The following is a 27,823-nucleotide window of genomic DNA, read 5'->3' as shown; positions in this document are numbered from 1 at the left end:
GGGGGCTGGTGTTAGAGATATGTGCCTCTGCAACTAGCTTTTACAGGAAGTATGGGTCTCTGAACACAGGGCCTCATCCTTGCAGAGACAGCATTTTTCTCACTGAGTAATCTCCTCAGCCCAAGAATTATTATTTGGTGTACTCTTGTAAAATTAAAAAGACTTTTAGGGACAAAAAGCAGATCTGTACTGTTTATCTCCTACTACCAATTGTATTTTACAGTATTAACTGTATATATGTTTAAGAAATGATAAAGAAACATCAGAATTGTATAATTTTGCTTTCTTTAATTATGCAAATATATGCTAATATTTTCCTTTTATTACAGGTGATACTGGGAGTAAACAGTGAATTTATTGTTGAGGTAATGTATAACAACTATCTCCTCTACTTAAAATGAAAAGAAAATTAGATGTTAAAACACATCATATATTAAAAATTAAAATGTTAGAAACTGTAGTTATCCTAACAAAAGTAAAAGGCAGAACCAGAGCCAAACCAAACTAGCAATAGGAACCCTGTAGGTCCTGATTTCTAGGCCTGTAAGGCATGGTTTCCAGAGCTTGTCTTATCAAACTTCTACTCTTCAAATTATGCTGGTAGCTTATTTACAAGTTTCTCAACCTAGAGCAAAGCAAAGGAAGCAGCAAAGTCCTCTAAGACGGAAGAGGAACATCAATTAGAAAATACCACTGACAGTCTGTAAAGGAAAGAAAGGTGCAAAGTTAAAAATGTGTAATCTACAACTAAACACACCGGCAGAGAATCTACTTCCACTCATAGAAGGACTCAGGAATTCGGCCTAACAGCCGTGTTCCTCCTGCGGTGCTGATGAAACCCTCACTGTGAGTGTCTCAAGTCACCGGAGAGAATAAAATCGTGTTTCTAAGCTTCATAGGCAAGTACGAAATATGTGAAATGCCTCAGGAAGCAGGGTTAAGATGAGGGGTAAATTCACTGGTTCTTGAAATAATAAACCCCATTCATGTGGGCCATCTGCCTTCCCCCAAAATAGCAATCGAACCTTACGTAAACATGATTATCTGTGATCCAATAAGAACATTAGGACTTCCAGAAATAAATGCATATATTATGCCTTTACACATGCATACATGTGTGTTCATGCTTCAGGTAGAATTGCTAAGGTCTTCAGTGGTGTCAAATTCTTGAGGAATCTGCAGGCAGTAGCAACATAAAACCACAAAAAGACAAACATCCACAGGACACTGATAAAATATACATGGAGAAATCATAGAGGTGTCCATAGGAAGCCAGGAGGTGGTGGATCTCACCTTTAATCCCAGCACTGGAGGCCGAGGCAGACGGATCTCTATGAGTTTCAGGCCAGCCTGGTCTACAGAGTAAGTCCAGGACAGCCAATGCTACACAGAGAAACCCTGTCTCAAAAAACAAACATCAAAAAGGTGTCCATAGGATTGTCACCAGGGACGCGTATGCAGTTTAAATATTATTATTTACAGTAACGCAGAGGGCTATCAGAAGAAGAGAAAGATCCCTTCCCTCCTATTGTGTGGAACACGTTCACGTGGAGCAGTGACTATATGGAGTCAGGAAAGCCCAACTGGAGATGAAGGGAGGATGGGACAGGCAAGATCATTACCTAGGGACAAAGACGAAATGAAGAAGAGCTGCACTGCGTGCTACAGTCCAGAATCAGAGCACCCAGCACAGCCAACGAAACCTGTTCCCATGCCATCTTCTAAAGATATGAGACCATTCCAACACAGTCAGGGGTGGGAAGGTTGTGTCTGCCCATAACTATATATCAGAAAATCAATTCCTTTGTTCCTCAATTTATCATTCCCTCTGGACACACCTTACAGTGTTAAACAATTGTCTCAGTACAAGGTACCCTGGTGCCATGAGAAACATGATATTTTTTTCTTTAGGTAAAAGAATTAGACATTGAAAATGGCACCACATCCTGGCAGACTGTCAGAAGACAAAAGCGGGAGTGGATCAAGTTCGCTGCAGCCTGCCGGGAGGGCGAGGACAACTCCAAGAGGAATCCAATTGCCAGAGTGAGTGATAGGGAAAGCAGGGGCAGCCTGAGCTCATAGCAGGAGCATCTGTAGTTGGAAATCTCTGGACTCTTTCAAGGATTTGCAGCCTCTGCCAGCCCACAGAGATTTAAAAGGATGGCGTGCTGTCATTGGCTTGTGTTGCTCAGATTTTACTTTTAACGTGTGTGTATGTGTGGCATGTATGCAGATGCACTCGTGTGCGTGGGTACACATGAATATGTGTGTATGTGTCTATGAAGGCCATTCAGTGTTCCTCAGTGCTATTTGTTCACCTTGTACTCAATGACCTGGAGCTCACCAATTAGGTGAGAGTGGGTGGCCAGTGACCCTCAGGGATCTGTCTCCACTTGCTACGCACCTGGATTACTACCAGGCCCAAGCTTCTTTAATGTGGTTCTAGCTTTCAGACACTGGTCCTCGTGCTTATGAGGCAAGTGCTTTACTTGACATATTACCAACCTTTGGACACCCTTAAATATCCCAAGCTGGGGACTGGCACACAACGGAAGGTTTGTGGTACGTCATTCTGAAAGATAGCCGTGGCCCTCCAACATAAACAGATGGATTTCATCTACTGTGCTCTGCTCATTGTGCCCTGTATACATCACAAGTTTATGGCGGTGGGAGACTGACTCCAAAAAGTAAACGGGTTGCCATGTTGGTGAATTTTAGAAAGTAAAGATGATACTGCAAATTCAAACCAAGTTTCTAAGTCCTGATGCTAAGGATCTTTTTATAAAGAAAACTTTAATTACTCGTGTGTGAGAGTGTGTGCGTGTGTGTATTGCGTGTGAGAGAGTGAGAAAGAAGGAGGAGAAAATATGAGATAGAGTATGTGTGAGAGAGAAGGTGTGTGAGAGAAAGTGTGTATTTGAGAGTGTGTGAGGGGGAAAGAGAGAGTGAGAGAGAGAAAAGAAGGAGGCGAGAGTAGGCCAAAAGACAACTTGTGGGAATCTCTTCTTCCACAAGGTGCGTTCTGAGGTTCACACTCAGCTCATCAGGCTTAGCAGCAAGTGCATTTACATGGAAAATCATCACACTAGCCTTTAAAACTGAGAATCATAACAGGCATTCACAAGCAAAGGCTAGAGGCAAGAAAGAAATCCTATAAGAACATGTACTCGCTCAGTCATGAAAGTTGGAGGCCACTTGCAGCTGGCTATCTTGACCCTGGATCTTCACTGAGATCAAGGAGGGTAATCCAACAAATCTCTTCTTTACAGCTTTTGGCTGAAAACAGAGCAAGTGTAGGCAAGGGTGTTCCACTGTGTTCAAGAAAGAGACACATTCTCTCTCAGACATTGTTTTCATTTAACTCATCACTAGTTTTAGAGTTGTTATCCAGCCTATATTACAAATTCAGTTTTTCTTTCCCTTGGGGATATTGCTAGGTTTTCTCCAATGTAGAAGAGATTTTTAGAACTGAGCTAACCAGAGGTGTTATTCCCAGCTTACTTGAATTGTGATGTTTAGGTAGCAAATGTTAGGGTTTTAACACATACTCTCATCTGCAGTATAGAGGTAAGTTTCTAAAATGTAAGCAGTTTAAATTTATGATCAATAGGAATAAAACTATTACAGCAAAATCCACATGGCTGACTGTTAGCTATACTATCTGTTGACATTAGAGTGGCAAGCAGATTTATATATGTGGTATTTTTATTGCCTCTAAGCACCTCTTTTCCATCTGATGTGCTTCATTTACATATCGTTATGAGTCTCAAAGTCAATTCTGAGCAAAGGAATACTAACACAAACCAATTATCCTTTTTAAAAATGCTAAAGAGACACTGGGGATGTAGACCCGTTGGTAGAGTGCTTGCCTATCATGTATAAATTACTGGGTTCTTCCCCCAGAACCACACAAAGCTAGGCATAGTTAGTCGTCCGTGCCTGTAACTACAGCTCTGGAGTGAGTGGAGGTAGAAGGGTGAGAATTCCAGGTTAGTCATCTTCAAGGTTGAGGCTCAAAGAGGCTGTCTCAAATATAAAAGCAGGGGAGGCAGGCTGTAGAGATGTCTCAGTAACTAATAGCATGCGTTGCTTTGTAGAGGACCTGAGTTCAGTTCTCGACACCCACTTCGGGTGGCCTGCACTTGCCTCTCATTCCAGCTCCAAGATGGTCGGATGCCTATGGCTTCCATGGCCACCTGCACTCATACAAACACACACACACACACACACACACACACACACACCCTTGTATAATACTATAATAAGCCTATGAGCTGGGTCCCGAAGCTAGGCATTTCTCTTGTAGATTAGATCGGACTGTGAAGTAAGCCAGAGGATAACGTACCGGATCTCTGGAGCGGGGATCGATCGGCCACCTTATGGCGTGTTCACCATCAACCCTCGGACTGGAGAAATCAACATTACCTCAGTGGTGGACAGGGAGATAACCCCACTCTTCTTGGTAAGTCCCAGTGGTGGGTTTTTATTTATCTTTCTTATTTTTTTTCTCCTTTTAGAAAAGGAAGAAAATTAATCAAATCTGTAGATAAAAAAAAAAAATAGTAGATAGAAACTAATGAAGGGCCTGAAGAAAGAAGAAAAGTCTGAGAAAGCCAAGTTGGTGTCCAGTGTATTATACCTGTTTATGAGCAAGTATCAATGATGTTTCAATTGTTAGGCTCCAGCATAGTCTGAATTTGGGAAGAAGTATTATTTCTTGGAATGTTTCTTCATGTGTTTTCAAGCACGTTGCCAATTAAGTGGAAAAACACAGCTTTGCTCTGACTTTCTATAGATCCATTGCCGCGCTCTCAACTCACGAGGAGAAGACTTGGAGAGACCTCTGGAACTCCGAGTCAAAGTCATGGATGTGAATGATAACCCCCCAGTCTTCAGTCAGAACGTGTACACGGCCAACATTGAAGAAAACAGCGATGCCAGTGAGTGGACCACCGCCCTTTACTGCACTGTGTGTGCTCGCTTCTTCCACTCAAAAGCTTCAGAAGATCGAAATGCTAGCTTACTCAAATATTAGAAAAAGCCAAGCTCCACTTTGAATAAACCCCAAACATTCTAACACAGCTCAAGTAGAAAAATATATAATTAAAATGCTTAGTAGCCTCCTATTCACAGATGATTCCTACACACATTGGAGAGCCAGTGCTCGGCATCATTCTCAGAAATGGTTGGATAGAAGGAGTCAACTGAAAAAACCAAAACCACCACAGACTCCATTCTGGTCTATGGCTCAAAAGGTCATCACTGAACCACACTAGGAAATAACAGTTCAGGAAGCATTCTCTCCATGGAGCTACTACTTGGAGCAATCATCTTCAGGCAGCAAGTGACATTCTGTTCTCTCTCTGTCTCTGTCTTTCTCTCCGTGTCTTTCTGTGTGTGTGTTTCTCTCTGTGTCTCTGTCTCTGTGTCTCTTTATCTCTCACTCTCTCTCTCTCTGAATGTGTGTGCACCTTTTCTTCCATTTCTTTCCACCCCACTTAATTCCAAGTTTAGTGCTCCCCCTTGCTTTCTTTGTCATGCTCTTTTCTTTCCTCCTTAACCTTATGTTTCTCTGCCGTTGCTACTTTCCCCTTTCCTCACATTCTGCCTGCTTCCACCTCCTTCCAATCCTCTAATATTCCCTAACCTTTCAATTCTGCATCTCACATTACACCTCCAAACACATTCAAGAGGAAATATTAGCAAAAGTGAGAAGAGAGGAAGAAAAACATCAGTGTTTTGAACTTACGCAAAGGCAGAAAGGTTTTGTCTGAGGGGGCACAAGTGAGAGGTGTTTGGAGGAAGGACTCTGGCCTTAGCCTCCTTGCAGACATTCCTCAGAGTGGCCTCTGTGAGGGAAGAGGAGAGAGCCACACCCAGTCCACTGCTGTTGATGCTTCCTCATCCTGTAAGTACGGTGTCTAAACAGTCACCCACAGGACCACGACACACCTCCACAAGCTCCAAAGTCTTGGTGGCCCTGTTTTTGTCTGTTTAAGGACACCAAGATTCTCTGCAGTAGGCTCTTCACTTTGAGGTCTGGGAGGCAAAATATCTGCCAATTCTGTAAAGTCAACCCTGTAGATGATGACAGCGGGACTTGGCCACAGGGCCTGTGTTTTCTCTGCATGAATAATTAAGAAATTTCTTTGATCAATTATTCATTTTAATAACTATATAACTTGTACTTTGATAAATTATCTTCTAGGGTAAACAGTAACAGTTCTAAGTGACAGTTAACAGCATACATATTTGCCAGGCATAGTGGCACACAACTTTGATCCAAGCATTCAAGAAGCAAAGGTGACATATCTGTGAGTTTAAGGCCAGCCTGGTCTACAAGGTTCTAGGACAACCAGGGATCTGCAGAAAGACCTTTGTCTCAAAGAACACGCGCACACACACACACACACACACACACACATGCATACACACACAAGCAATAAGTATTGCAATGTTGAATTTAACTCAATTATCAACTTCTTAATTAAACAACAAAAAATAATTTCACAAGGCCATGGTAAAAACAAACGTGATAAAATCACTTCTTTGGCTTTATGATAGTCTACTGAACTTTTTCATATATTAAAGACCACTAGTTTGCTAACTTATCATTAACCAAGTGAAAGAATAAACTGTCAAGAGCTTCACATGTGAACTACTATTACTTTTGTGACTATTGGTGTGGGTGATGTGACTCCCTGGTATAAGCTGCAGTAACATCATCTTGAGGAACTAGGGGAAACTGAGGAAAGACCAACTGTTCTCTTATTATACCTAATGAGAGGATGGATTGGTTCCAGTAGAATTCCAACCATTCTATACCTCTACCCTTACTCCGTAGATGCACTAGTGGTTAAGTTAAGTGCCACCGATGCAGATGAAGACAACCACTTGAATTCTAAAATTGCATACAAGATCATTTCCCAGGAGCCCGCTGGTGTGCCCATGTTCATGGTGAACAGGTACACAGGAGAAGTCCGCACGATGTCCAACTTCCTTGACAGAGAGGTATGGCCTCATGCTAACAGGAACTTTGATTTTGAAAAGGCAAAGATGAGATGATTTGTGCATGGCCTTAGTCCAGTGCACAGGAGGGAAGGAAAAACACTTTAACCATTTCTAATGAAAATGAAATGATAGGTGATACAGGTTTGATTTTATACATCTATTAAAAAAACAAATAATGGCATTGGGTTGTGTTGGAGTCCCAGGGCCTAAGCTTTCTGATTCTCTGTCATTTTAATCAAGCAACACAGTATGTACAATCTACTGGTGAGGGGCTCGGATCGGGACGGAGCCACAGATGGGCTGTCCTCTGAGTGCGACTGCAGAATCAAGATTTTGGATGTCAACGATAATTTCCCCATCTTAGAGAAAACCTCAGTAAGTCACTCTTCTAGTAACCTTTCTCCCTTGTCAGTAAACAACCAGTTTGACTTCGCGCTTATTCAGAAGCCTGGCTGGTACAGTGTGGGTGGACTCGGCTTGATTATACAAACCTCAGCATTCCCTATGTATGGTAACAGTCCTCTATGTTTATCTCTTTTTTTCTAAATTTACCATATTTTAAATCTAGTTTATATGTGCAATGGTGTTTTGCTGGCACATATGTCTCCGTGAAAGTGTCGGATCTCCAGGAACTGGGTTTACAGATAGTCGTGAGCTGCCATGTGGATGATGGGAATTGAACCGGGGTCCTCCGGAAGAGCAGTCAGTGCTCCTAACTGCTGAGCCACTTCTCCAACCCTATCTTTTTATTTTTATTTACACTGATTTGCTTATTTTCTGTGTGTGTGTTGTATGTCACCGCACATGCACCATGGTGCACATGTGGAGGTCAGAGGACAACTTGCAGGAGTTGGTCCTCTCCTTCTACCAGGTAGGTCCCAAGGTTCAAACTCTGGTTATCAGTCTTGGCCGGAAGTGCCTCTACCCGCTGAGCAATCTTCAGCACCCCTGCGTTCTTACGTCTGACTCACTGTCCCAAGCAAACTTCCTCTGTAAAAAATAGTCTCTTCTAGATCCTCTACTCACAGAAATGTGAAAATCTTGCTGAGCCAATAAAACAGTAACAACATTTTTGTATAGACCTTACAACTTGCTGAATTAATTATGCTAGAGTTCCAGACATCCTCAGACGCCTTTCTCACCTTTATCACAAAGTGTCATAAATTTGGGACTAGGGATGTAGTCCAGTTTGACAGAACGGTTGCCCAGCATGCCTGGAGCCCTGGGTTTGATCTCCGGCAACCAGGCAGTGGGGCATGCCTGCAGTCTCAGCTCCTGGGAGGTAAAAAGCAACAGGGGCACAAGCTCAAAATCATTCCCAGCTACATAACAAATTTAAGACTAGCCAGGGCTATGCCAGACCTTTATTAAAAAAAAATTACAAGATCCAAATATCAGAACCAGGAATGGCTTGACACCTTTTTTTAGTAAAAATATTCCTCTTTGTTTATTCCTCTCCTGTGTTGTCTCCACCTACTTTGTGCTGAAACCATGAAGGGATAAGCAATGCCAGACAGGAGTTTCTGACCCACAAAGTCCAAAATGTTTACTATTTGGCCATTAACAGATTTACATATATATATATATATATATATATATTATATATATAATAGCTTATTTAAAGGAAGAAAGCAAGTTAAAAATAAATAAGAAAAAAAATGAAGTGCCAATGAGAAATTGATTTCACATGTAGCAGAAGGAAATTAATTATCTTACAATTATGTCATTGTTATGTCCATGATTGAATAGATGCCACCTAAAAATGATATAAAGAATACTGGCATAGTTTGTTAGATTTTTAGAGGATAATTGTATGATAGTAAATCTCTTTGTTCCTTCGCAAATTTATGCCATGGACTTGATCTATTTATTTCAGTACTCAGCGAGTATTGAAGAAAATTGTTTGAGCTCAGAACTGATACGATTTCAAGCAATTGATCTTGATGAAGAAGGCACTGATAACTGGCTGGCAAAATATTCAATCCTCTCTGGCAATGATGGGAACTGGTTTGAGATCCAAACAGATCCACGAACCAACGAAGGCATTTTGAAAGTGGTCAAGGTAAGCACAATATCTGTAAGGTTTCTCTCCAACAAAGTACTAAGTGATTCTGAGACCAAGATTATACCAGCAGAAAGCACTTCAACACCTGAATGCCGTTCATACCCATGAGTTTCCTGGTCTGTGATGAAGGGATCTCCCGGGCTAGCAACACAATATTCATTAGCAAGAAAAATAAGACTACATCGTTCTCATAGTGTTCAATATTTCATTGAGAAAATAAGGAAAGGACAATCAAAGTAAGTAACATGTCCATTAGCAGTTCAACAAACAGTGATGCCAGTGTGTGTCCTGACACCCAGTCTGGGAGTGGGACAAATATAAAATACTGGTGAGATATGAGAAGGTGACATCCTTCTGAACCAGGTTTGTCTGAAAAAGTTTCATACAGCAAGCAAGGGAACTGGGAACCTACCCAGTGGGATTACTGACATAATAATGAAAGGAGCAAACGCTAGGGATTATTAAGCAATTGCAAGATTCTACACCAGCTGTTATGTTATGATATGAGGCCAATCTGGAGAAAGGCTTTGCACATAGACCCTCCTCTAACCCGCACTACTCTGGAAAGAAAATTAGTAGTTCCTTTTTATAAAAAGGAGAACAAAACCAAAGACTTAATTGTCTCAGTTCTCCTGGGGGGAACAAATGACAAAGACGGGATCCAACCGGATCTGTGAGATCCCAGTCTGGAGATGGTAAACCAGGATTCCACAAAGAGCCAGCGTTGCTTACTGTAGCTCCCAGACCAGTGCCTCACAGACACTGCCCTGCACATCCTGTTTCTGCAATGGCTCTTCCAGTTGTGACCTTTCATGTTCCCACATCAGTCACTCTGGATCAAAAGACTGCATTCACCTTTCATCCGGAAAATTCAGTTCAAAGGTGACTTTTCTCAGGGTGCGGCACTTACTTATTTGAGTGTGCCTAATAAAGGAGCCATCTTGTCCACCAGACCCAGTGCAATTAAGTTGTAGTATCATGCAGAAAGTAATAACGTGATTTCTTAAAGTTGTGTGCATCATCTAAAATAATAATTACGTTTGCTTACATCATAGGTATTGTCTTCTTTATTCTTTCATCACTACTTTAAAGATAGTCTCAAAGGTGAAGTCTACAAAGAAGGTCTGAGTCCTAGTTACTCAGTCAACAGTTGTGGTTTTTGATCCATTCTTGATTTAATTTTTATTTTTTATAAAAAGAAGTGTCACTTTTCATTTTAAGGTTTTTTTTTTATATAAACCTAAAATATGATCTCAATTTTACGCTGCCAGTTTAGGGTTTGGAGATATAGGTCAGCACCCATCTGGCATGTTCAAGGTCCTGGGTTATAGTCCCAACATCATGACAAACAAACATAACAAATAGCAAATGAGCCTATAAATTTAACTGACCTACATACACATGTGCAAAAGTTTTAAGTGATTACGTGCATAAAACACTAAAAAAAAAATTTTCAGTTTAAAAACCAGAATTGCAAAGTTCCAGGACTTTGTCCTGATGTTACCCTCTTCATCTTGTTTCTTATTCTGTCTAAAGGGAACACGGGGCTAGGGAGATGGCATGGCTGCTAAAGTACTTGCCATTAAAATGTGAGGACCAAAGTTCAAATCCTCAGCACCCACAAAAAAGCCATTTGGTCATGGAGGCTCCCTGTCACCCAAGAGTACAGGAGACAGAGACTGGGGTCCCCGAGGCAAGCTGGCTAGCCAGAGCAGCCTCACCTTTCAAGTTCAGAGAGGGTCTACCTCCATATATAAGGCGGAAGCCATTGAGGAAGACACCAGCACCAGGCCTCCACGTGCACACATACACGTGTACCTGCCACGCCCACGAGAGCACAGTCGAACACATCTCTGTACAGCACACACCCACCGACCTCCCAAAGACGGAGCCCTTTACTGAGCCAGAGCCATTTGTTTCTTCTCCCGGTCACTTCAGATGCTGGATTACGAACAAGCGCCTAACATTTACCTCAGCGTTGGAGTCAGAAACCAAGCTGAATTTCACCACTCGGTGGCGTCCCAGTTCCACATGCACTCCACCCCTGTGAGGATCCAGGTTGTCAACGTGCGGGAAGGACCGACCTTCCGCCCAAGCTCCATGACATTTAACCTACGTGAAGGAATGAGGGGAGACTCCTTGATGAGCTACGTGCTCGGCACGTACACAGCCATAGATATGGACACGGGGCACCCTGCAACAAACGTCAGGTACGACGCGTGCTTTTCTCATGCGTGTGTGGTCGCTCTGGCCATCGTTCAGTCACGTGGCGTGTGCTACACTATATGTAGAGTATTTGAAGAAAGGGGGGTTTTCTCTTTGCTGCTTGTTTTAGGGGACTATTAACAGCATTTGGCATCTTCTTAGAATGTAATAACATGCTAGTGGGAGCTCAGGCTGGTTATAAAGCAACTGCATCTGGGGAATGATTGCAACATTAAAGTGCTTCTGACGTTGCCGTGAGAGTCTCTTTGATCTTCTGAGCTCAGCTGTACTACCCTGAACTGAGGCTGATTAGGTCATCTTGTAACCAGTGATACACCATAAAGAATGAGTCACTGCCCGTCTCCATAAAACTTGTGGCTATCTTTGAGATGAGTTTCAACTCTCTGCTTGACCTAAAAGGAAAAAAAACCAAAAACCAGGAAAAGAAGCCAACACATGGGTGTTTCAGAAACATGAACATAAAGAGCCAAAATAGGAAAAGAGAACTGTACGTATTCAGAGCACTGTATACTACACACAAGTGCAAGAGATTCTAGAAATCACTATAAATGGTGTTCTCTTCACCCTTCTCATCCTTATCTCTGCCTCCTCCTCCTCGGTACTTTTAGAGCGAACAAAGTTTATAAATTTAGTAATCTAGTTGGCTTTGAGGAAAACTGCTGTAGTCTGCTCACATAGAAAATGGCAGAGAGGATGAGACAGAGAAGCAAGGTGTGTGACCTCACCTGCTGGAGAACCAAACGTTCTCATTGGCTTAAGTCCCTGAGCTACATATCCATAACAAGGCCCAGACAGAGAGGTAGAGAAGGGCTACCACAAGCCCCTGGGCGCACCAGCATACAGGCGCTCTGAAGCCAGTCTGCCCCACGCCCACGGCCAGCAAGCAAGAGTCTGCCAGGAAAGAAAATAAAGATTTGATTTTCAAACTAGATAAGAATATTTGATAGCTGAATATTATTAATGACTTAATTAAGAGGCCTGAGATATACCCATACATTTTACTATGTAACTGAAAATGTAAAAGAGGTGTGATGAAATTTTGTTGTCAGCCTAACACATATATTTAATACTTGATGCTCCCTGGGATGGATGGATGCGCCCACACACACACACACACACACACACACACACATATTCACTTTATAAACTAAGACAATTATCCTGATGAATCAAGCAAACACAATGTGGGTTCCTTGCATTCTACTTCTCGTGTGATTGTGAAGTGCTAACCTTCTCAGAAGCATAACGATAAACTTGTTTATTTGAAAACAGGTATGTGATAGGGCACGATGCAGGCAGCTGGTTAAAAGTTGACTCGAGGACTGGTGAGATACAGTTTTCCAGGGAATTTGACGCGAAGTCAAAATATATTACTGACGGGATATATGCAGCAGAGATCCTGGCTATAGATGGTAAGAAATTTCTTTTCAACGTTTTAATATGATTAATTCTATTATGTGAAATATTATGAATGCAACTCTTCTAATGTTGATAGTTGTACGGGTCAAAATTTAGTATTTATTGGTACAAACAAAGCTCACAGAAAGTTTTAAGTATGTTAGATTGAGAACTAAACTCACAAAACCTAAAATCTAGAGAGAATTTAACTTGACTCATAATCATAAATCATCCTCAAGCCATAATTTATCTCACTTAGTTCCAAAGCAGAATCGTGCGCAGCTTTATAGCATAAAGCATGAAAGTGAGACATGTGTAAATGAGAGGCTATTTCAATTTATGACCACATAGCTTGGGTATGGCTAATCTCACGTGTAGAGTATGTTAGGAATGCTTCCTCACAGTTGGGATTACAAACTGTGCCCAAAGTTCATTACAGGGTCCCCTTGGTGGGAGGCAGAGTGCCTGAGAGCATTCTCAGCAGAACTGAGCTATGACAAGACACCTGCCTGTCACGTAAGTAGACAACACGGTCCATTTTAAGATGCTCTAGGCCGAGAGAGCTCTAGATGATTCAAAGTATACCATCTTTAATCGAAGATTGCACAGGGTTAATTTGTGATTGAGCCACTTCTCTCATAGAGAAAAAATCGATGACTTTTTTTTTTTTTTTTTTTTTTTTTTTGGTGAATAGCAACAGGAATTTGTTTATTTGTCCATAATCAATGATTCTCCAGAACAGTGCCTAGGAAGCCAGTTGCTACAGAGCAAACAAAGTGAGGTCAGTAAGGAAGAAGAAAGGTAAATGTCTGAACTGTATGCCTCAGGGAAGTCAGAGGCGGAAGGTCAGTGAATGGCTCTATCTGGCCTTTATAGTATCCAGAGAAAAGGGCAGATGACCACATGCCAAATGCAAGGCTCAAAAAACAAAAGCATGATAAAGTCTAAAAAGTGGGTCACATGTTCTTGTCTTTTTTTATCATTGATTACAATTTTTTCAATTTGAATCCCGGCTATGGTCCCCTCCCTCATCTCCCAATCCCATCCTCTCTCCCTCTTCTCCCCCCATGCCTCTCCCCTGGTCCACTGATAGGGGAGGGGCTCCTCCCCTTCCATTTGACCCTAGCCTATCAGTTCTCATTAGGACTGGCTACATTGTCTTCCTCTGTGGCCTAGCAAGGCTGCACCCCCCTAGGGAGAGGTGATCAGACATCTTGTCACTGAGTTCATCCCAGAGAAAGTCCCTGCTCCACTTACTGGGGAACCCTCTTGGAGACTGAATCTATGGGCTACTTCTGAGCTGAGGCTCTTGATTTCTCATTACTTAAGTATACAGAACTTCTTTGGGGCAGGCAAGATGGCTCAGAGAGGAAAGGTGCTGCCAAGCCTGATGACTTGAGTTCTATCTCTAAGACTCACATGATGGAAATAGAAAATCATCTATTTCAAGTTGTCCTCTGACCTTCATGTACTTGCTATGGCATACATGTGCACACATTCACACACACACACACACACACACAGAGAGAGAGAGAGAGAGAGAGACAGACAGACAGACAGACAGACAAGGAGACAGAGAAAGACAGATATGCATGCAAACACAAAGACACACACAAATTAAGTAAATAAATAACTAATAAAATATTATCTTTAAGATAAGTGTACTAACATCTTATAAAATAATTTAGCTGGCTGAACTAGAGAGGATAATATCTGAGTTTTCAAATGAGAAAATTAAGGCTCCTTGCAGGGTAAAAACAATACTTTATTCACTATAACACAGCATAAAGGAGGAAGTGGACTGAACTCAGACCCTAATAATTTTTATCCTCTGCTTTTTCTAATAAATTACACTGAGTGATACTTTGTTTCAAGTAGATTAGAGGGAAAATTATATTTTTCCTACAAGTGTCATTAAAGAGAGAAATAAACAAAAATTCTTAGAACAAAGACAACAGAATAAAAACATGTAAGCAATTATTTAACCCCACACCAGAGTTCTGAATACACCATGCACAGAGCCTGTGAGACCCTGAGTGGGGAGGCTGACAGCAGCTATGAGGTCCACCTCACATGGACAGTGCAAAGGATGAACATTCTTTGAAGGACATGCTGTCTTCCATCCCCATATCCATTGAGATCAACAGAATGAGAGGAAGAGAAAATGCGTCTTCGGAGGAGTGAACAGCTTACACAGAGAAGAAAGGCTGAAGGAATGCCAGAGAAGCCAAGTGACTGAAGCAACCCAAGCAGGCAGAACCTGCCATGCATCACACGTTACTCGCACTATTCATGCTTCGGGTGGCATTATTGTAGACTATAAAATGGAATCTTCTCCCTGGAGTCAATTACCCTAACTCCCATGATGCTCTCCTTTTCAGATGGCTCTGGGAGAACAGCCACAGGAACCATATGCGTTGAGGTTCCTGATGCCAATGATTACTGCCCAATCATTCATGCTAAAAGAAGAAGTGTCTGCATCGGTGCTTCGTCTGTCATTATCTATGTCAGTGACCATTCTTTCGGCTCTCCTTTTACGTTCTGTGTAGTTGACGAATCACCAGACACTGCTAATATATGGGATATCAGGTCCTTCAATGGTAAGTACAGCGGGAAGATGGTCGCACTTGAAGCCCCAGAACAAAGCAGTGACCAAATATAGTCCAGTAGTTAAACACAATTTTCTGTCTCTTTCTATGACATAGTTACATCAAATTAAAAGCCAGGTGGTGGTGGTGCACACCTTTAATCCTAACACTTGGGAGGCAGAGGCAGGCAGATCTCTGTGAATTCATGGCCAGTCTGGTTTACAGAGTGAGTTCCAGAACAGCCAGGACTACACAGTGAAACCCTGTCTCTAGAAATAAATTAAATTAAAATAATTAGTTAATTAATTAATCTTAGAACTTTCAGGTATGCTAGACATTTGGGGGGAAATTATCCTAAAAAAAAAAAAAAGAAAGAAAAGTCAAAATATTTCAATACTGCAGTTATAAACTATAGCGTGTAAATATCAGCTAACTCATCATTTCATACAAGCAGACAGCAAACTAAGGTTTAATCACTTGAAATAAACAGATAATTTGAATAACTTGCCAAAGGTCACAATTGCCTACTTTAAATAATTCCAGACAAATACATAAATGTTTCTCAAATACTCCTCTCCTGTAGATATTCACTCACTTGCTTCTCACTAGCGAACTTATTTATAAGGGTAAAAATGTAAATCCAAATTGTCGAGTATTACAGAAATAGTTGAGCAAACCATGGGACACATTATTAAGACATGGTGCTCTCGAATGCGGCAGTGCATGCCTCAGGAGTAAATTGATACAAAGGGAGACTATTATGGGATATGGCCCTCCCCCATATGCACAACCTTACAACTCTGGACTTAAAGACACTGAACTTGGAGAGGTGAGCTGAGTCTGCCTTGGGCATCAGGAAGGGTTATGTCCAGGGAATTCTTATCTGCTCTCTGTGTCTTCTTTGTTCTCTAGACACCGCTGCAATCCTCATGACTGAACAGACTTTGTCTCCGGGGCTTTACCAAATCCCCATCCTCGTGAAGGACAGTCACAACAGAGCGTGTGAATTGCCGCAGGTCGTGCAGTTAGATGCCTGCTTTTGTGATGACAGACACATGTGCTTGCACTCCAGCACCACAGGCATCTACAGTGGGGAGACCATGTGGGTGACCGAAGACATGTATGGGACTGTCAGTGATGATGGACCTGAACAGTCAAATGTCAGGCTTGGCCCAGCGGGGATTGGCATGATTGTCATGGGCCTCTTACTACTTCTCTGTAAGTACGATAAATTGTCCCTTCTTAGATGCACCAGGATTGTGAACTTCATTTGGCCTTTTCTTTCCAGTGTTTGTAGCCATCTAGGGCCAGCGAGGGCTTGCACGTGGTGGATAATCAGAGCCACAAAGATCAAGGATTAGTGATCTTCCTAAAGATGGGAAACATATGCAAATTGTTAGGTATAGCATAGAAGCGTATAAAATAAATCCTGTAACAGAAACTCTACTAAAATTGCTTTAAAGGGGAAAGACAAGAACAAGTAGCTCAGAGGAGGTGAGTTGTGGAAATTTTTACAGACGTGGGTTTAAATGGGGCCTGAAAATGGAGGGTCCTCTCTCTGATAAAGTAGGATCCAGGGAAAATGGTTTCAAGAATCCCAGACTCTACCCTAAGACCCTGATCCTGGGAATATCAAGTCCCTGAACAAAACTCTCAAAAGGAGGCTGCCTTCCCTGTGCTTTATTTTAAAACATACAGGTCTTCAAAAGAGAGTTTAATTATATGTTTTAGATCGCCCCTAAAATATTTAGACTTCATGGGGAAGCCAACACTGGTTCTTAAATCAAAACCATTAAGCTCATCAAACGATGCTGTTGATGTGTTTGTGAATAAGCACAAATTAAAACGTTTTCATTTTGAGATATAAGAAAATACAGTATCTGATGTTTGGAATATATATATATATATATATATATATATATATATATATATAAAGAAAACCATGAATGATTCTCAGAATGTCTTTGGAAATGTCTCAGAACCCAACCTATGGTATGTAGCAGTTGTGATAAACAATCTTAAATCAGTAGTTCTCAACCCTACACACACAAGAATTATTGAGAAGTGTTTACAGTGATTCATGCCTGTTTGAAGCCAGGCATTGCCACCTTAATCCATCAGAACCTAGGCTTTAAAACACAGCTTCAGGAACACTTTCATCAGGCTGCATATCCTGGGAAAGGTCAAAATTCAAATTTCAAAATGCAGCTTCTGTTGACAGTGTATCATTCCTGAAATCTTCTAAAGTTGAGAAGTCACGTGGGAAACCATCAGAAGTCAAAGATTATCCATGTGTGTTGGCTTAGAAGTCCTGGAATCTGGGGTGAATTGGGCCAGATTTCAAACCAGTTAGTAAAGAGTGTGGATTAGAGAGCCTTGCACGCCCCTGCTTCCAGCTCTCAGGTCCTGTGTGTTTCGGTGTTTATGTTTATAAACATGAATGGTCACATTTGATACTTCATTCTCCGGTGAGGGGGTGTCATTTTTGCCTTGGTTCCATTTAAAGTAGCATGAAAAAAGGACTTTCTAACCTGGGCAGTGAGGTTGACTCTCATCACTTTCTTGGCCAGTGTCCCCCCTTTTACTGCTCATGTGTTGCTGCAAGAGAAGACAGCCAGAAGGCCTAGGGACCAGATTTGCCCCTGTGCCTGAGGGAGGCGAAGGAGTGATGCAGCCCTGGAGAATAGAGGGGGCCCATCCAGAAGACAGGGTGAGTGCACTGCCACTTTCCACGGAAGCGGAAGGGTGGGGTTTCAGTGGGAACTCACCCAACCTTGACAATTCCAAGCAAGACAAAAGCAAACAGGTCTCAGCTTTTACCGGAAGAACGTGAAACATTTATTTTGAAACCTTTTTTTTTTCTTTCTTTCAGGACGTGTCAAATATATGTGTACCCATGACAGCCTCTAATACCCAAGATCGCATTGATTCCTCTGGTCAGTGGACATCCAGTTCTGTTTCACTCTCTACTATTTACGAAGTGATTCTATCAAACAAGCTCAAACTAAAGTACCTTATAAATTAGCGTTCATGCGAATCTTGTTGTGTGAGAGTACATTCAGAGTGTATGTGTGTGATATGCCTGAGGTGGCCACCCAATTTTTCTAACTGAAGTTACAGTCAAAGTATAACACAGCAATTTAACAGGCAAATTCTGAAACCAGACTAGGGTTTTTCTAGCTCTGGCACTTATTGGTAAGAAGCCCCTCGTGAAAACCCAGCCTCTCTGGATGTAGTCCTTCTCCTTGAAAGGAAGACTACAGAAACCTGTGTAATTGACATTGTAATTGTACTTCTGTATAACATGATCTTTTAAAAAAATTCTTTACATAAGATGTTTTTAAAAACACATATAAGTTACATAGAATATATAAACATGAAGGTATTGGATATAATGGATGTATGGATGGATGGATGGATGGATGGATGGATGGATGGATGCATAGATGGATAAATTTTCCTGTGTGTGACAGCATATGCAATTAGAGTAGTGGCCGGAATGAGGTACAGGTTATTGCAATGATCATCTATGATAAAAGTTACTTACAGAAAAGGGAAGAAAACCAGCAAATGTGTTCTTTGAATACTGAGCTGAAGGACGCTCTTTAAATTCATGTGTGCTTACCCTGCCCCAGTGTCTTATACTCTGCTAACTTAACCAGTCCCACACAGCAAAAAGTGCCTAAAAGTACCTTGCAATTGGGAATGACTGATCCAGGCAGGGGCTGTCCAGTTCTAGGGTAGACAATTTTCCATGATGATAGCTTAGTACCTGAAGCCTGGTACCTTCCATACAAAGAGAATATGTGGTTCCCAAGTGAGCCATCTCTCCAGGGCAAGAGCAAATGAGGCCCAGAGATTTGGCTGCTGGAAGAAGCCTGCTTCTTGCTTTCTGGGGTTGGGGTAGGGGAGATAGGTTGTGCCCCCTAAAGTAGACTTGGGCATAGAGATTGCTGCTTGTGCACAGACCCAGTGCCAGCCTGGGTCTACAGCCTCTACATTCTGTATCTTTGACCATCCAGGCAAAGGTTGTGTGTATGAAAATGAGCCATGTTCCATAGCTGTCTCCCCTGTGTCACTTAATTTTTGTCAAGTCTGAAAACTCTACATATGTTCACAGTGGCTCATTGCCTAGCTTTCTAGAACTGTTTCTGTGCTGTGTTGGCTGTGGGGGAGGGGCTGACAGTGTTCCAAGTGCATAAGCCATCCAGGTCATTTGGGCATTGTCATAGAAACAACTTGTCTTTCCAGAAATCTACACCAACACTTACGCTGGTGGAGGAACAGTAGAAGGGGGTGTGTCAGGAGTGGAACTCAATACAGGTGTCGGGACAGCCACAGGCCTGGTGGCTGGAGGAGCAACAGGAACCCTGAGGAAGAGGAGTTCGACTATAGGGACCCTTCGGGAATACCAAGACACAGGCATGAACATGGCCTTCCTGGACAGCTACTTCTCTGAGGTAAGCCTCTCACAGCTTACATGCACAGACCTGGAAAGCACAACTGTAGGAGTGGAAATAGATTTAGTTGCTTTTAACCCTATTCCAATCTCATCTTAAAAAATAAATAAATAAATAAAAACTTAGTTTTTTTCAGTTCTTAGAAGGCATAAAGGCAAATTACATCAGTGTTTCACATTTCACTACTCTGAAAAGACCAACATTCCCCATCCTTCCCTGCTTCCCCTTTTCCCTTTGATTCCCATAGCAACAACTGAGCAAAAGGATGCTAATAAAGAAAACCAAAACTGCATTCTTGTCTGCTAGGATGCCCTTCTTGTTCTCCAGGTAGATCCAAGGAAGAGAAAACATAAGAGACAGGACAGGGCAATGATGCGGCTCAGTTGGTAGAACACTTGCCTAGCCCTGGGTTCAGTCCCGATCACAAGCCACACTGGGTGGTGCACACCTGTAATCCTGACATTTAGGAGGTGGAGGCAGGCAGGAGGATCAGAAGTTTGAGGTCATCCTACACTACATAGCTGTAGCCAGCCTGAGACAGATGAGAACCATCTCAGAATAATAGTAATAGTAGTCATAGCTGTAGCTGTTATTGTTGTCATTATCATTATAAGCATTATTATTATTATTATTATTATTATTATTATTATTAAAGGACTAGGAACAAAGGAGTTACAGTCGATTATGTATTATCACAACTTGGTGATAGATGAGAGATGACAGATAAGAACCTAGGATCTTCTCAGTCGAGAGCACATCCATTTGTGTCCCAAGAAAAAAGTGTCAGGGTTCTGTCAGCATGCCAAAGAAATCCTCCAAGATACTGTGTTGGTTTTGTAGGGCGCCAGAAACAGTAAATAAGTTTGGACTAGAGCAATGGATCAGCAATTAAGGACACTGGCTGCTCTTCCAGAGGACCTGGGTTCAATTCCCAGCACCCACATGGTGGATCACAACGATCCATAACTCCAGCTCCAAGAGATCCAACATCCTCTTGTAGTACCATGCATGCCCATGGCGCACAAATGCACATGCAGACAGAGTACTCATAGAAACAAAAAAAAAAAAAAAAAAACAAGATAAATTTTAAAAGAGTAAATGATTTCTCACATTGAAAAACTTTATTTTTTTAATCAGCAATGCATTTTACCTATCTCCATTAGATTTATTCCTCAAATGCTAATACATAAATTTCACCATTGCTCTTTACAAAAAAAAAAAAAAGTACCCATGAGGTCCCACCCCTACTTGAAGAATTGTTGGCAGTTCTTGGTTACTAGCAGACGTGAGAACAGATGTTTTCTTCAGTTATGTACTTAGTAGTGAGTAGGTCATGCTGCAGCAATTTGCACCTTACCTGTGCTTAGACAAGCGACTCCAACTTGGTACATTAAAAAAAAAATTAAGTCATGAAAGCATCAATGAGACTAGAAAGGAAGAAACAGGTGTTCAGAGGCACTGGGAGAACATAATGTGGGCAAACATAACCACAGTATTGTACACATGTATGAAATTGTCAAAAATAAGCAAAAAAAATCAGTAGCTAAAATATTATTTCAAATCATATATGAATAATATCAATTATTAAATAACAGATCAATGCTACTAATGAATTTAGTCAATAAGTAGGCTCAAATTATATGTATCCCAGAAATGTTTTTAAATCATTCAGAAAAATCATAATTATATATTAAAGACCTTGCACTCTGGCCACTAGCGGGAGAACAGAGCACATGAAAAGTAGTACAAGGCAGTATGAAAGATGTCATTCTTCTACTGTTTGGGACTTGAGCATGCAGTGCATCTCCCTCCCCTTCTCACTCTCCCATCTTCTTTTTTCCTTCTCACTCCCCTTTCTCTACCCCTCCCCCCTCTCTCTTCCTTCCTCCCTTGTTATTTTATAATTTAAAAAAGGTCTGACTATATCAGGTGACATGCTGCAGACCCCTAGCATCCCATGGAAAGCCATGCATCGTGCACACATCTGTAATCCCACACATGCAAGAGATTGTGAAACCAGCCTGGATTACATAACAAGACCCTGCCTCAAAAACAACATCAAGCTAAAAGAAGCATGGATGGGTTAGGGGGTCACGAAATCTCATGCTTAGCTGTAGAGAGGGAGTCATGAAATCTCGTGCTTGGCTGAACTGCTGCCTGCAATTGATGGCTGCTAGGCGAGGGAGTCAGGTTTTCGTCAGGGATATAACTCCTGAGAGACTGTTCTTGCTCCCTGTAACTGGTCTTTCAGCCATGCACCTGCAGACAGCACTAAGCTGACTCAGTGGCTTTAAAAAAAAAGAAAAAAAAAAAAAAAAACACAGAAAGCTGAGAAAAAACAGTGGTGGAAGAGGAAGGGGGAGGAAATGGGAAGGAGGGAATGAGGGGAGTCTGCTCAAAACACATTACATGCATGTGTGAAATTATCAAACAATAAAAAATAAGTTTTAAAAAGATGTTGAGATTGAGATTGAAAAAAAAAAGTCCTTATTGAATGGTGGGGCATCTTTTGGGTATAAGCCTAGGAGTGGTATAGCTGGATCTTGAAGAAGCGCTATTCCTAATTGTCTGAGAAAGCGCCAAACTGATTTCTAAAGTGGTTGTACAAGGTTACATTCCGACCAGCAATAGAAGAGGATTCCCCTTTCTCCACAGCCTCTCAAGCATGCACCACCTCTTGAGTTTTTGATCTTAGCCATTCTGATGGGTGTGAGGTGAAATCTAGGGTCATTTTTATTTACATTTCCGGAATGACTACAGGACATTAAGCATTTCCTTAAGTTTCTCTGCCATTATAAATAGAGATTTCTCTATTTAGCTCCTCATTTTTTAAATTATATTACTTGGTTTGTTGGTGTTTAATGTCTTTAGTTCTTTATATATTCTGGATATCAGCCCTCTGTCAGATGTAGGGTTGATGAAGATCCTTTCCCAGTCTGTAGCCTGTCATTTGTTCTGATGACAGTGTCCTTTGCTTTACAGAAGCTTTTCAGTTTCATGAGGTCCCATTTATTGATTGTTGCTCTTAGAGCCTGTGCTGTTGGTGTTCTGATCAGTAAGTTGTTTCTTGTGCCAATGAGGTCAAAGTTCTTCCCACTTTTTCTTCTAACAGGTTTAAGTGTGTCTGCTTTTATATTGAGGTCTTTGATCCACTTGGACTTTAACTTTGTGCAGGGTGATAAAATGGGTCTATTTGCATTTTTCTACATGTAGACATCCAGTTAGACCAGCACCGTTTGTTGAAGAGGCTGTCTTTTTTCCATTGTATGATTTTGGCTTCTTTGTCAAAAATTAAGTTTCCATAGGCGTGTGAGTTTATTTCTGGGTCTTCTATTCATTACCATTGGTCCACCAGTCTGTTTCTATGCCAGTACCATGCTGTTTTATTACTGTTGCTCTATAGTACAGCTTGAGATCTGAGATAAAGACACCTTCAGAAGATCTTTGGCTGCTCAGTGTCCGGGTAGGTTTCCTACTAAGGAGTACCAAGGATGTCTCTGACATGAACTCAGTGGCTGGCTCTTTGATCACCTCTCCCTGGGGGGCACAGCTTTGCCAGACCACAGAGGAAGATGATGCAGCCAGCCTTGATGAAACCTGATTGGCTAGGATCAGATAGAAGGGGAGGAGGTCCTACCCTATCAGAGGACTAGGGAAAGGACATAGAGGAAGAAGAATGAGGGTAGATGGGACTGGAAGGAGATGAGGAAGGGGGCTAGAGTGGGGATACAAAGTGAATAAATTGTAATAAATAAATATATATAAATAAAATTAAATTTTAAAACATTTAAAAAGAATTTAAAAAATGCATGGAAACATTCATGGGCCAAAACAAGAAGAGGAATCTGATTGGTGTCCACTTCTGCCCCACTGTTCTAAACAAGGTGGTCCACCTTCTCCTGCTCTCCTTCATCTATTGGGCTCTTGCTAAGGTTTTAGTCTTAAAGGTCTTTTTTTAAAAATAATTTAAAGCAAGGCATGGTGGTACATGTCTATAATCCCACCTTTGAGAGCTTGAAACAAGAGTGTAGGTCTGAAACTACTCTGAGCCCTACAATGAGATGGGGCTCAGTCAGAGGTATTTGAAAACATTGCATAGGCTCATCTCTCAGAATCTTACTTCTTTGTTTTTAATTAAATTTTTATTTTTTGTATTAATTACAGTTTATTTACTTTGTATCCTAGCTATAGCCCCCTCCCAATCCCACCCTTCCTCCCTCATCTCCTCCCTGCCCTTCTCTAAGTCTATTGATAGGGGAGGTCCTCCTCCCCTTCCATCTGACCCTAGCTTATCCCTACCCGAGGTTAGAAGCAGTCTTGCTAGGCCACAGAGGAGGACATTTTGGAGGCAGTCCTGATGAGACCTGATAAGCTAGGTCTTTTTGCAGCCTTATAGTCCCTTCCCTCCTGATCTCACCCTCTCTCCCTCTCTCCTGCCCCCTCCCCTTTTCCGAGGAAAAGGGGAATCTTAGCCAGCACCATATGTTGAAAATGCTTTCTTTTTTCCATTGTATGGTTTTGGCTCCTTTGTCAAAACTCAAGTGACCATAGCTATGTGGGTTTATTTCTGGGTCTTCAATGTGATTCCATTGATCAACCGGTTTATTTCTATACCAGTACCATGCAGTTTTTATTACTATTGCTTTGTGGTATAACTTGAAGTCAGAGATGGAGATAACTCCAGAAGTTCTTTTATTGTATAAGATTCTGGGTTTTTTGTTTTCCATATGAAGTTTAGAATTGTTCTTTCAAGGTCTGTAAAGAACTGTGTTGGTGTTTTGATGGGCATTGCATTGAATCTGTAGATTGATTTTGGTAAGATGGCTATTTTATTATGTTAATCCTACCAATCCATGTGCATGGGAGATCTTTCTATCTTCTGATATTTTCTTCAATTTCTTTCTTCAGATACTTGAAGTTCTTTTCATACAGGTCTTTCACTTGCTTGGTTAGAGTTACACTAAGATACCTTACAGTACTTGTGGTTATTGTAAAGGGTGTAGTTTCCCAAATTTCTTTCTCAACCCATTTGTCATTTGTGTACAGGAGGGCTACTGATTTTTTTAATTAATATTGTATATAGCCACTTTGCTGAAAGTGTTTATCAGCTGTAGGAGCTCTCCGATAGGATTTTAGGATTTCTGTACACTATCATATCATCAGCAAAGAGTGATACTTTGATTTCTTCCTTCTCAATTTGTATACCCTTGATCTCCTTTAGTTGTCTTATTGCTCTAGTTAGGACTTCAAGTGAGTTTCTCTCCATTTAATTTGATGTTGGCAATTGGCTTGTTGTATATGTTTAGATATGGGCTTTATATCCTGATATGGCCAAGACTTTCATGATGAAGGGATGTTGGATTTTTTTCAAAGGCTTTTTCTGCTTCCAATAGATTGTCATGTGATTTTTTTACTTTGAATTTGTGTATATGGTGGATTACAGAGAAAACAATACAAAGAATCAATAAAACCAACACCTGGTTCTTTGAGAAAATGAACAAGAGAGACAAACCCTTAGCCAAACTAACTAAAAAGCACAAATTAACAAAATCAGAAATTAAAATGGAGACATAACAACAGATTGCTGAGGAAATAAAAAAATAATTAGGTCTTACTTCAAAAATCTATATTCCACAAAGTTGGAAAACCTAAAGAAATAGACAATTTCTGGATATATTTCATCTATCAAAGCTAAATGAAGATTGGATAAACAGTTTAAATAGTCCTATAACCCCTCAGGACATGGAAGCAGCCATCAGAAGTCTCCCAACCAAAAAAATCCAGGTCCCGATGGTTTTAGCACAGAATTCTACCAGACATTCAAAGAAGAGCTAATACCAATACTCCTCAAACTATTCCACAAAATAGAAACTGAAGGAACATTACCAAATTCATTCTATGAAGCCACAGTCATCCTGATACCTAAATCACATGAAGAATCAACAAAGAAAGAGAGTTTCAGACCAATTTCACTCATGAACATCAATGCAAAAATACTCAAAATGCTCAAAAATACTCACCAACCGAATCCAAAAACACATCAAATACGTCATGCACCATGATCAAGTGAGCTTCATCCAAGGGATGCAGGAATGGTTTGACAGACCCTTACTTTTTTAGACATTTCTGTCATCATCTTTGAGTGGTTAAAGCCACAGAGGACCTCAAGAACATTCTGAAGATAGTCTCTTACATTCAGAAAGCTTTCTATCTTTATATATGTTTTGTTCCTCAATGCTCTCATTACATAAATATTTGGGGACTAGCAAGATGTCCCATCATGTTTGCTGTACTATTTCAACCCAACAGCCTGAGTTTGATCCCCAGGATGTGCACAGTAGTAGAAAAGAGCCAACATAAAAGATGTCCTCTGACTTCTATATAAGCTCTATGGTACACACATACCCATACACATGACACAAATAAATGCATAAGTGTAAAAAACTTTTAAAAATAAATATTTTGAACATAACTAAACACATTTTATTTCTAGGCCACCTCAGAAACAAAGAACTATAAATCCAAAAGTAATGTACATTATCTGACCCAAAACACAACAAAATATAGTTCTTATCATCTATTACTTTTCAAACTAGAGAAATTGACACACATTCCTCAAATTCTATGCCTCACTAACACATACAATGATCTCCATTTAAAAGTGCAATAATTTAGTAATACTTCAAAGTATTGTTTTATTTTTCAATTTCGTCCACAAAAATCTTTAGGTCAAAAGTTACTGGAGCATTGCTTTTATTCTTCATTGGTTGGTGTAAAGGAAAAGAAACCTCTAACCTCCTGTCCTTCCTCCCACCTTAGAAAGCATATGCATACGCAGATGAAGATGAAGGCCGACCAGCCAACGACTGCCTGCTCATTTATGATCACGAAGGAGTTGGATCACCTGTGGGCTCCATTGGCTGCTGCAGCTGGATTGTGGATGACTTAGACGAAAGCTACATGGAGACTTTAGATCCAAAATTCAGGACTCTGGCTGAAATCTGCTTGGACACAGAAATTGAACCATTCCCTTCACAGCAGGCCTGTATACCCATCAGTACTGACCTCCCTCTGCTCGGGCCGAATTACTTTGTCAATGAATCTTCAGGAATGACTCTCTCAGAAGCTGAATTCCAAGCAGAAATGGCAGCAGCCTCTGAACCTATGATTCATGGGGACATCATAGTGACTGAGACCTACACTACTACTGACCCATGTGTACAACCCACAACGATTGTTTTCGATTCTCCGCTTCCTTCCAATGTAGTCGTGACCGAAACTGTAATGGCACCTGTCTATGATGTTCAGGGGAACATTTGTGTGCCTGCGGAGATAGCCAACACACACAATGTATACTATGCTGAGAGAGTGGTGGCTAGCCCTGGTATGCCTGACATGGGCAACAGTAACATGACTGAAGCTTGTATGGCACCAGTGATGAGTGGAGGTATTTTGGTAGGGCCAGAAATTCAAGTGACACAAATGGTGAGCCCAGACATTCACATAAGCCAAACCATAGGCTCCACCTCCCCAATGACATCTCAACATCGAGTAACAAGATACAGCAACATACATTACTCCCCACAGTAATTCTGTCATGGATAGTTCATACTCTAATGACCACCAACATACCCATCAAAGACATATTCTGTTTTGTGATCAACATTTTAACATGCAGCAAACATTCACACATTCTAGATTCAACAGGGCTCTTTGATGGCAGCTTTTGGAGGATAAATATTACTACGCACTTTAGATAAGCCCTCTTTTAGTCTTTCTGGCTCTCAATAATGCTCCCCCCCAAAAAAATACCCCCTAGAATTAAAGGTGCTATATCTTTTAGGTGTTTTCCAACAAGAAGCACATGTCATGGTGTCAGTCGCCTAAGTCCCCAGGCTAAACCAGCACCCTAAAAAAGATGTTGTGCATGAAAGTTGCAAATGAACTTTTATTTGCATCTTCTACCCATATTCTTCTTTAAAGAAATATTTTGATTCTTTTAAAATCAGGACAGAGATATGTAGTGAAACCCTGTCACAAAAAAGGAAGGAAGGAAGGAAGGAAAGAAGGAAGGA

The 27,823-nt window shown here is 41.1% G+C and overlaps 1 protein-coding gene across 1 annotated transcript; it reads left to right on the top strand.

Annotated features, from left to right (window-relative positions):
• The first annotated feature begins 248 nt into the window (after positions 1 to 248).
• Dsg4 (desmoglein 4) lies at positions 249 to 27,823 on the top strand. Its single transcript, XM_060378609.1, has 15 exons — positions 249 to 365; positions 1,912 to 2,043; positions 4,307 to 4,462; positions 4,796 to 4,940; positions 6,845 to 7,011; positions 7,252 to 7,386; positions 8,888 to 9,073; positions 11,015 to 11,286; positions 12,575 to 12,714; positions 15,082 to 15,300; positions 16,201 to 16,506; positions 17,859 to 17,998; positions 18,161 to 18,224; positions 19,540 to 19,748; positions 26,568 to 27,823. The coding sequence occupies exons 1-15, from the start codon at positions 249 to 251 to the stop codon at positions 27,336 to 27,338; spliced, it is 3,159 nt and encodes a 1,052-aa protein (XP_060234592.1). The 3' UTR covers positions 27,339 to 27,823.

This window comes from Meriones unguiculatus, chromosome 2 (genome assembly GCF_030254825.1).
Source record: "Meriones unguiculatus strain TT.TT164.6M chromosome 2, Bangor_MerUng_6.1, whole genome shotgun sequence".
Classification (NCBI taxonomy): Eukaryota; Metazoa; Chordata; class Mammalia; order Rodentia; family Muridae; genus Meriones; species Meriones unguiculatus.
This window is presented reverse-complemented; position numbering and strand designations above follow the sequence as displayed.

Coding starts and splice junctions, on each gene's coding strand:
- Dsg4 (XM_060378609.1), top strand. CDS start 249: ATGATAAAGAAACATCAGAATTGTATAATTTTGCTTTCTTTAATTATG. Junction 4,941..6,844: donor TGAAGAAAACAGCGATGCCA/GTGAGTGGACCA, acceptor CTTACTCCGTAG/ATGCACTAGTGGTTAAGTTA. Junction 7,387..8,887: donor CCATCTTAGAGAAAACCTCA/GTAAGTCACTCT, acceptor TATTTATTTCAG/TACTCAGCGAGTATTGAAGA.